Source organism: Dama dama, chromosome 14, assembly GCF_033118175.1.
Source record: "Dama dama isolate Ldn47 chromosome 14, ASM3311817v1, whole genome shotgun sequence".
In the NCBI taxonomy this organism is placed as follows: domain Eukaryota; kingdom Metazoa; phylum Chordata; class Mammalia; order Artiodactyla; family Cervidae; genus Dama; species Dama dama.
The window spans coordinates 51,514,224-51,525,236 of NC_083694.1; the positions used below are offsets into that span (position 1 = coordinate 51,514,224).

General features: G+C 42.1%; 1 protein-coding gene across 1 annotated transcript; it reads right to left on the reverse strand.

Moving 5' to 3' along the window:
- Positions 1-837: 837 nt before the first annotated feature.
- On the reverse strand, positions 838-10,735 carry LOC133068877 (PRAME family member 8-like). Its single transcript, XM_061159806.1, has 5 exons — positions 10,491-10,735; positions 9,562-10,134; positions 8,135-8,535; positions 2,127-2,148; positions 838-1,126 (listed from the first exon to the last, which is right to left on the reverse strand). The coding sequence occupies exons 1-5, from the start codon at positions 10,733-10,735 to the stop codon at positions 838-840; spliced, it is 1,530 nt and encodes a 509-aa protein (XP_061015789.1).
- Positions 10,736-11,013: the final 278 nt, after the last annotated feature.

An 11,013-nucleotide genomic window follows, 5' to 3' on the forward strand; every position in this document is an offset into this window, starting at 1 on the left:
ACTTCACTTGCTGACCACCATATTGAGTATGCTCCATTTTGTCTATTAACCTATGAACAGCAAAAGAAATAAGCAGAGAGGTAAGAGACCCTCCAGACAGAATAAAGAATGTGCAGGAATGGTAAGGTTTTGGATCATATACAACTCAGTGCCTTTTTTTAAAATCACTAACTGGAGATTGCTGAGGTATAAGCTGAAAAAGAGAGTAATAGATCATGGAAGGCAGCAGTCAGTTTTCAGTGAGGGTCTCTATTCCTAACAATTGCTTTACAAATATCTACCCAGGGAAAATTTTACCATATGGGTCTCAAACCCGTATCCTGCTCCAGAAATTGAGGTTCATATTTGATTGTATGAACACATATTTCCAAAAGTTCCATCACATCCCAGAGCCTACATTTCCCCTTGCAATCCTGCACCTCCACTGTATCAGCTTTCCATTTCCCATTCACATTGAGCTGATGTCTGAAACCGTGGATTGGTTTTACTTTCATGATGCATCTGTTGTCTAGATTTTAGTTTCCAAGTGCCCAGAAGAAAGCTTTGACAGATGTATCCAACTATGCAGATGTATAACAGAAAGTGCTCCTCAGGATAGAATGTTTTATTGCCCCAGTGAGGACATGGGATGGAGCTAAGCCAGATGGCCCTTGGAAATCCTAAATCCCACATAATCTCAATGAGTTTATCCCAAAACTGGGCCAGTCAGCCCAGGTGGAGGGCTCCATGAGGGCTGTAACTCTCCTGAGAGGCAGGGTAAAACTCCTCACTTAAGTTGATCAGCCAAGTGGTGTGACTCAGCAGCTTCTCTGTGATGGCCATAGAGAGGACATTACCTCATAGACTGAAGGATCTGAGCTGGGAACAGCAGCTCAGAACAGGCAGGATGGACTCAAGTTGGGACTCTGTGATCCCACACTGCTCTAAGTTCAGTTCCTGGAGGGTGGCTGCAACTTGCTTTGGAAGAACGTGGAGGATCTCAGTACTAAAGTTGATCATGGTGACACCGCTCAGATCCAGGCCTTTGAGCTGAAGAAGGTCTGGGCACTGGGACAGATGGGTCAGGTCTGATTCTGTAAGCCAGCACTTAGTTATTGCCAGGTGGTCCAAGGGGGTCCTCAGGCATCTGGGGAGAAAACCAGCAATTAGATCTGAGAAACCAGGAAGGCACCTGAGCTAAAGTTGTCAGATAGGTGATTGGCCCAAAGTCAAGGTCGTACTAACAGCCTTCTGCACGTCAGTACCCAGAATGACCAGTCTAATTTTAGCCTGGCATTCCATCTTCACATCACCTGCAAACCATCTGCAGTTCTGTATGATCTCTGGCTTCTGCTCTACTTCCATCCTTTTAGAATCATGCATTTCTTAAATATTAACTAACTTACCTGGAGCAAAAGACAACAGTTTAGGGACTAATAATTTGAGACAAGTTCATTGTGTTCAGAAACCTTGTGAGCACAGAGCTCTTCTCTGTCTCTCTCCCTCACTTATTCTTTTTTCCTCTGGCTGCACCACATGTGAAGTTTAGGCAATCTTACTTCCCCCATCAGGGATTAAACCTGGACATTCAGCCTTGAAAGAACAGAGTCCTAACCGTGGACAACCAGGAAATTTCCAAGAAATTCTCTTAAAATTGCTCAGGTCTGAGGTGATTTCCCTTCTTTAATGCTCTCTTCACTTACCTGTTCTCCTAAGTCATCTGACATAGATTTCCCTTCTTAAGGAAGAACCTATGCCCACCCTCACTGGATCGAAGCCACCCCATCCTTAGCTTTCTAATATGGCAGTGGCTTAGTTGCTAAGTCGTATCCGACTCTTGCAACCCCACGGACTGTAGCCTGCCAGGTTCCTCTGTCCATGGGATTCTCCAGGCAAGAAAACTGGAGTGGGTTGCCATTTCCTTCTCCAGGGGATCTTCCGGACCCAGGGATTGAACCTAGGTCTCCTGCAGACTCTTTACCTACTGGACTATGAGGGAAAACCTAGTATGGTGTCCCTGTTTGTTCTTCTACCTTAACTTCAGAGGTGAGGTGATACCATAGCTTGGGAGAAAGCAGCTAAGGACACTGTGTACCTGACATGCCGGTGTTGTGTTCACTGTTACCTAGCCAGCGGTCCACCCTCACCTGAGCATCTGGTCCAGGCAGCCTTCAAGGAAGGAGAGAGAGTCCAGATAGAGATACTGGAGATGCTGCAGCTTGAGAAACTGCGAGGTAAATTGGACAACTTGCTGCTGCTACTCCTGCACTGTGGGCTCTTTGGGAACTTGGAGCCAGAGAAAATATAAACCTGGCTCAGTCCCAAATAACCCTGTCATCCAAAGGCAAGTGCTACCAGCAAAGGTTTTCTTTAAGTTTCTTTTTCTTTTCTCACTGAGGACACTTTCCAGATGGCAAATTTTCCCAGCCATTTTTGAGGTGTCTTAGAAATTAAATAAACCATAATTTCAAAGGACGCTTTTCAAGTATATTTAGATCACTACTGTTTCCTCAGACCTAGCTAAGTTCCACACAGATTCTGATTAAAGTGACACCTTAGGCACAGAAATAAAATTCTGTTTTTCTCTTCATAAATACCAACACCTTTTCTGCACTAAATACAGAAGCTCTTATTGGTGTTTAATGTTCTACCACATTCAGGGGTGACTTCCACTTTGGGATACATCATATAGAGATTTCTTTGAAATTTAAAGTCATGCATAAAAGGAAACCATTTATTCTATAAGAATTTTCCATGCCTCTCACCCACCCGTTATTTGATGCCTGAACAATTCTAATACACCTGTGGCCACCAAGGTGAAGACACTTTGAAGGGTGTTCTTTGTCTTGGTCAATTTGAGAAAGATCACTTTCACTGTATTTCTATCATGTATATAAATGGCCTTTGCATAAAACAGGATTAAACTGGATTCTACTCAAGTGACATATTAAACATAAACATAATGAAAAAGAATATATATGTGTGTAACTGAGTCACCTTGCTCTACAGTAAAAATTAAACACAACAATCTGATTTAACTATATTTCAATAATTTTTTTTTAAAAACTTGGGATTTCTGTGATGGTCCAGTGGTTAAGAATCATCTTACAATGCAGGGGACACTGGTTCAATCGCTGGCCAAGGAAGATCTTGCCTGCCACAGGGCAACAGCTACTGAACCTGAACTCTGGAGCCTTTGAGTTCCAACTACTGAGCCCATGGGCAACAACTACTAGAGCCTGTGCTCCTGAACAAGAGAAGTCACCACAGTGAGAAGCCTGAGCACCACCACTAAGGGCAGCCCCTGTTCACCACAGCTAGGGAAGGCCCACGCAACAATGAAGACCCATCACAGCCAAAAATAGGAATCAATCAATCAACCCCCAAAAAAAGAATTATCTGAAGAAAACTCATGGGCTAGTATGAGAAACTCCAACAGTGGCCAGACTCCAAGTCGGTCATTCTCAGGTATGTGGGAATCTGAGGGATATTCAGAACCTTTCCTGCCTGAGTAGTCATCAGCTGTGGAAGTTGTGCCAAAGAAAATCATAGACAGACATAGCTTTAAGTCTGAAAGCAAATTTTATGCAGCCCCATGACAACAGTGGGCCAAATGGGGTTCTTTTGACGTTCCAAATTTGATAGTTTTGCACACACAGTTAGGAAAAGCCAACTTGATAAAATACTTTTTTCAGAATTCTAACCTTAAAGAAACAAAAGTCCTTTTAGGGGTAACTTGCATTTATCTCCCTATTTCTTTGAGATGTAATTGTTCTACCTGATCTTAGGTGGTTTTTTTTCCCCCTGACTATTAATATTTTGGTCACTGCCTTTAGGAAGGTACACATATGTTGCACATCTGACAATCAGTCAAATAGACTGGGATTCCGAGCAGCCTTTGGGCTGTGCCAACTTTCAAAGAACTTTGTCATCTTAATCTTTGTTTCACCAACTTGTATAAAAAAGACTTTTTACTTTCTTAGACCATTTTGGGGGAGGAAGCTTTCTAGAGCTTATGAAGGGTACATCATTTGCAGTCTTGTGGAATGCCTGTTGCATCTTTATCGATGTAAATTGCTATTGATACATGTAAATCCATGGCTAATTCAAGTCAATGTATGACAAAAACCACTACAATATTGTAAAGTAATTAGCCTCCAACTAATAAAAATAAATGAAAAATAAAAAATAATAAAATAAATTGTTATTAAAATACTACTCATCAATAAATCCTTAAATTGGAGAAAATTCTAAATTGGAAAATTTTAGAGAATTTTTTAAATTTTAATTTACTTTAGAAAATATGCATTTTACTTTTGTACAAATGATATTATGTTTCAAGATTCCATTAGTTGCAAAAAATATGATCTTACTTTCTTTTAAAATTGTATTTTAGTTTGGAGAATAATTTCTTTACAATGTTGTGTTGGTTTCTGTACAGCAACATGAATCAGCCATAAACATACATATATTCCCTCCCTCTTGAACCTACCTCCCACCCCTAGAGAACTTTTATAAAAAGCCACTTTTTGGCATATATTAAAAAGCAAAACTAGAAAGTGGAGAAAAATGCATCCATGTAATAACTAACTTTTGTACCTTATTTTAAAACAAATGAAACAAACAAATCAAAAACTGGTTTGGAAAGCATTATTTATGCTCCCAACTTCAGCTCAATGGTACTTACACATGCTAATAATAAGCTTTGCTTTCCACAAAACTTTTCTTTTTACCTGCAACAAATGCTAACCTATGCCTTTGTAAATGAAGACAAAGCATTTATCTTTTTTTTTCTACCTGATTCTTGCAGAATTTGGCTTCTCCAGCAGATCCTCTGTGGACTTGATGAATTACTCCCACCAGATGACAACTTATTTTACTAGTCATTGCTTAATTTGTCCTAACTTGTTTGCATATTATTTATGTCTTGTGTCTCTCCTCACTGTGTTACATCTCCTCATGTTACACTTATGAATTTATAAATGTAATGAGCTATATATCTTATAGCCCATCTACTGTATAAAATTAGTGTCTCCTGCACTACCCAATGGAAACCCAGGCTTCAGAAACATAGCTAAATATCTTAAGGCCATCAATCATATCTACAACTATATAGAAAATATTTATGATAGTGCAACTCTAGATATGAGAAGAGGGAACAAGAGGAAATATTTTCTGCATCATAATAGACTAGTAAAACAGGAGATCCAGAGAATTTTAATAAATGAGTTATAATGGATCTGCAGCTGATTGAAGCAGAGAGTGGGGAGTTGAGGAAACAGATGGACAAGTATAAGTTATACATTGTATATTACAGCTATTTTATTATACAACCTGATATGCTGATGTCAAAACATGCTATACTAATCTTCCTCAATAGGGAAGACCAATAAGTGTTACGGGAATAAAATGAAACTTTTATTGACATGACTAACCTTCATTTCTGTGAAACGAAGAGAAGCAAAAAGCAAAGGAGAAAAGGAAAGATATTCCCATTTGAATGCAGAGTTCCAAAGAATAGCAAGGACAGATAAGAAAGGCTTCCTCAGCAATCAATGCAAAGAAATAGAGGAAAACAACAGAATGGGAAAGACTAGAGATCTCAAGAAAATTAGAGATACCAAGGGAACATTTCATGCAAAAATGGGCTCAATAAAGGACAGAAATGGTATGGACCTAACAGAAGCAGAAGATATTAAGAAGAGGTGGCAAGTATACACAGAAGAACTGTACAAAAAAGATCTTCACGACCCAGATAATCACAATGGTGTGATCACTCACCTAGAGCCAGACATCCTGGAATGGGAAGTCAAGTGGGCCTTAGAAAGCGTCACTATGAACAAAGCTAGTGGATGTGATGGAATTCCAGTTGAGCTATTTCAAATTCTGAGAGATGATGCTGTGAAAGTGCTGCACTCAATATGCCAGCAAATTTGGAAAACTCAGCAGTGGCCACAGGACTGGAAAAGGTCCGTTTTCATTCCAATCCCTAAGAAAGGCAATGCCAAAGAATGCTCAAACTACCACACAATTGCACTCATCTCACACGCTAGTAAAGTAATGCTCAAAATTCTCCAAGCCAGGCTTCAGCAATACGTGAACTGCGAACTTCCAGATGTTCAAGCTGGTTTTAGAAAAGGCAGAGGAACCAGAGATCAAATTGCCAATATCTGCTGGATCACTGAAAAAGCAAGAGAGTTCCAGAAAAACATCTATTTCTGCTTAATTGACTACGTCAAAGCCTTCAACTGTGTGGATCACAATAAACGGTGGAAAATTCTGAAGGAGATGGGAATACCAGACCACCTGACCTGCCTCTTGAGAAACCCGTATGCAGGTCAGGAAGCAACAGTTAGAACTGGACATGGAACAAGAGACTGGTTCCAAATAGGAAAAGGAGTATGTCAAGGCTGTGTATTGTCACCCTGCTTATTTAACTTATATGCAGAGTACATCATGAGAAATGCTGGGCTGGAAGAAGCACAAGCTGGAATCAAGATTGCCGGGAGAAATATCAGTAACCTCAGATATGCAGATGACACCACCCTTATGGCAGAAAGTGAAGAGGAAATAAAAAGCCTCTTGATGAAAGTGAAAGAGGAGAGTGAAAAGTTGGCTTAAAGCTCAACATTCAGAAAACTAAGATCATGGTATCTGGTTCCATCACCTCATGGGAAATAGATGGGGAGACAGTGAAAACAGTGTCAGACTTTATTTTGGGGGGCTCCAAAATCACTGCAGATGGTGACTGCAGCCATGAAATTAAAAGACGCTTACTCCTTGGAAGGGAAGTTATGACCAACCTAGATAGCATATTAAAAAGCAGAGACATTACTTTGCCAACAAAGGTCCGTCTGGTCAAGGCTATGGTTTTTCCAGTGGTCATGTATGGATGTGAGAGTTGGACTGTTAAGAAAGCTGAGCACCAAAAAATTGATGCTTTTGAACTGTGGTGTTGGAGAAGACTCTTGAGAGTCCCTTGGACTGCAAGGAGATCCAACCAGTCCATCCTAAAGGAGATCAGTCCTGAGTGCTCATTGGAAGGACTGATGCTGAAGCTGAAACTCCAATACTTTGGCCACCTCATGCGAAGTGTTGACTCATTGGAAAAGACCCTGATGCTGGGAGAGATTGGGGGCAGGAGGAGAAGGGGCCGACAGAGGATGAGATGGCTGGATGGCATCACCGACTCGATGGATATGAGTTTGAGTAAACTCCGGGAGTTGGTGATGGACAGGGAGGCCTGGTGTGCTGCGATTCATGGGGTCACAAAGAGTCGGGTACGACTGAGTGACTGAACTGAACTGAGCCTTCAAAAGATATACTTTTGAAATGTAGTATAAACATAATAAAACCATGTTTCATGCCTGTATGATTTTAGAATTTTTCTCATAGGAACATGCATGTCAGTTCCCACCCATGACAGAGATGTATTGTTGAGGACCACTATGTTTCCTTTGTTGTTTGTATTAACCCACAGAACTAAGTAAAGAAAGCAAAAGGAAAAAAAAAAAAAGAAAGCAAAAGGAAAAATATAACTAGGGAATAATGGAGTTTCAGATCATAGGCAACAGAGTGCTCCCCTCAGCACCATCATTAACTAGAGATCCATGAGATGTAAACACAGAAATCAAAATAATATCATGGTCAGAATTTATTCATTTACCCTGAAGGTCTCTTTATTTCTGATCGTTTCTACAATTGTGTATACAGAAATAACTCAAACATGTGTGTCTCAAACTGAATCCTCCAGAAATTTAGGTTCATATTTGACTCCATAAACATGTCTCTAAGTAAGTTCCAAACTCCCCAAGTCAACATATCCCTCTAGAATCCTGCACCCCTCCTGGATCACATTTGCTTTTCTCAATGACACTGGGCTGATATCAGAAACCATGGGTGTATTTTCCCTTCATAATATACCTATGTCCTCGATTTCAGTTTCCAAGTGTCCCGAAGAAAGCTTCTGATAGAGACAACCCCCTTGGCAGGGTATTACAGCATCATGTGTTGGGATTCAGATGATCACACATGTCCTCACCACAGTGAGGACAGGGTCTGGGGCTAATCCAAATCTTCCTGGGACGTCCTAAGTCTGTAAGAATCTCCCAAAGCTCAGCTTTTAGCTGGGCAAGTCTCTCCTGGTGAAGAATACCCAGAGAGCTGTAACTCTCCCGAGGGGCAGGATAAAACTCTAGACGCAAAGCAGACAACCCATGAGTATGACGCAGGAGACTCTCCAGAACGGCCATGGAGATGAGGTTTCCACACATGCTGAGGACCCTGAGCTGGGAGCAGCAGCTCAGGGCAGGCAGAAGGGCTGTGAGGAGGGAGTCCATGATCCCACACACATTTAAGTTCAGCTCTTCAACAGTGTCTGCAACTTTCTCCAGCAGACCTTGGATGAGCTTGGGATGAAAGTTGGTCAGGGTAACACCACTCAGATTCAGGCCCCTTAGCTGACAGATTTCTGGACACTGGGACAGATGGGTCAAGTCTGATTCTGTAAGTTGGCAGTTGGTTATTGAGATGTTGTACAAGGGGATCTTCAGGCATCTGGAGGAAAAAGAAAAAAACAAGTAATTAGTTCCAGGAAAACAGAGTGATAAGTGACCTCCACTTGAGAGGTAAATGATTGGCATGTAACCAAGCTTGTTATTACCATCTGATAAAACTCAATACCCAGAATGCCCAGTCTCATTCCAGGCTGAGTCCTGCCATTTTTATGTGTGACTAGATCAAGCTAAAATAATCTTTTTTTTTCAAGCTAAAAGAATCTTGAAAGCTCTTTTTCCTCATCTATCAAGCAGAGTACAACATACTCCACTTCCTTAGGAATATAAATGAAGATAATGAAATGCACTAGAATATGCTCAGGACAGGCCTGAGACAGAGTCTCCATCAAGTGTGGACACCACTTAATTGTAGTACTGGGAGATGAGATAAACATGCTTTTAATTCAGATCCCTTCAGTCGATGCTTGGGCTCCAGATGCCTGTATCTCTGGCCAGGTGAGGCACATGGAAGACGTATAGAAACAGTGAGACCCCACACCATGCCCAGGGGCTGCCAATCTTCAGCAACGCCCATCCGGACATCATCTACATATCTTCTATCACTGTTCACTCTCCTTTTGTCTCTGCTTCATTACCATCATCTCCAGAATCATGCATTTCCCATATATTATTTAGTTACATTATATGCAACCCAAGATCATCTTCATAGATTGGGACTTTAAGACAGGTTCATTGTGTTCACAGATTAGTGACCAGAGTTTCTTTTTAGAAATGCTCAGGTCTAATGTGGTTTTTCCTTGTCAATGCCATCTTCACTAACCTGTCATCGAACAGAGATATCTCTTCCCAAAGAAGAAATCACATACATGCCCGCACTACACCTACGCCTCCCAATTTGTAGCTTCCTAACCTGATGTCCCTTTCCAGAACTTTTATACCAGTTTTCTCACACCTTGATTGCTCCGCTTATGTGTTACCACAGGTCACAGTAGAGCAGCAAATGAGACAGTGCATTTGATATTTCACTATTCTGTTCACTGTTACTCAACCAGCGCTGATCTCCTACCTGAGCATCTGGTTCAGGTGGCCTTCGAGGAAAGATGGACCTTCCATACGGAGATAGCGGAGGTGCTGCAGCCTGAGGATCTGAGAGGTAAATCGCAGAAGAGCCTGCTGGTCCTGTTCCTCAACAGCAGACCCATGAATCGGGGAGAGAAGGAGCCTCTGAACATTGCTCATCTTGCCCAGGAGAGAAGCAAACTTGGCCAAGGTGGACAGCTTCTGGGTGAAATTCAATTCCACCTCCTGGATACAATCCAGCTTCACTATTCGGAAAACTTTCTTAATAGTTTCCTTGGACCTTGAAATAATCTTCATCTTCTTACAGCACAAGTGTATGGACCCCTTCCGCTGCTCCACCCACCTGAAGAGGTAGGTGATAAATTTGCCCCAGGTCTTTTCCTTGAGACAAAGATCTACATACACCTCCAAGGGAGCCAAAGGGTGCTTTGTCCCTGACATGTCCTTAGCCATTAATGCCATCAGTGAACTTGAGGACTCATGGTACTTGTCTCCAGACCACATGTTCCAGAAGTCCTGGCCAGTATTTCTCAAGTCCAGCACCCGCAATTTGCTCTTCCTGTGAGGAAACAGAAGATTTGGTAAGATTCTTTAAAATACACAGTGAATGAAACTACAGCCTCAGAATTTAGGCAACATTCTAACTTCACATCTTTGCTTTTACTTCACAATCCTGATATCACCTTCTGTCTTTCCTCTTTCCTGTCTTGCTCACTTTCCTCCAGCTCCCTTTTCTCTTCCATCCTTCCTAGTACACTTTTGCAAGGCATTTCCCAATGTGATCTCAGCAGTGCTCAAGGTTTCTGAGCTTTTTTCAGAAGTCTCTGGTCCACCCTTTGGTCATTCACTCTCCCTGACACCAGCAGTCCCTTCAGGACACCCAAGACCCTGCCAGGCTACCTGGGTCAGACTCACCTGGAGTGAACCTCCTGGGCCAGCAGGACATCAAGTCCATCCAGCACTGCTTCTAAGGTTTCTTGGTGAGGCCTCTTCATCAGACCCCCTAGAGGCAGGCGGCCAAAGGGCCAGGCTTGTACCATGGCCATCAGGGTCTCACTGCGTCTGAGAGAGAAGGCGGCCATGAATAGTGGTGGATAGAGCTCCATGGGCAGATACTCCAAAGAGCAGATGGCCAAGGCCTCATCTCTCAACAGGCTCATTGCTGCCAAGTTCACAAGTCTGGGTGGGTTGTGAGCACTCATCCTGACTCTTCTCTTAATGGAATCCTGTGAAAATGCAAGGGAACAAAGCCTCCTTCTCAGGTCAGTCATACCCATAAGGGTGGTCTCTCTCCCCATCTTTCAGGGAAATAAAATCAGAGCCAAAGTCATCACCTTGGAAATGATGAACCAGAAAGGAAGAAACCCAGTTTGTCAGGCTTCCAGGCTAGATTTGGTGGGCACTAAGCCATAGCTCTGCCCCTTCTGGCACTAGAGCA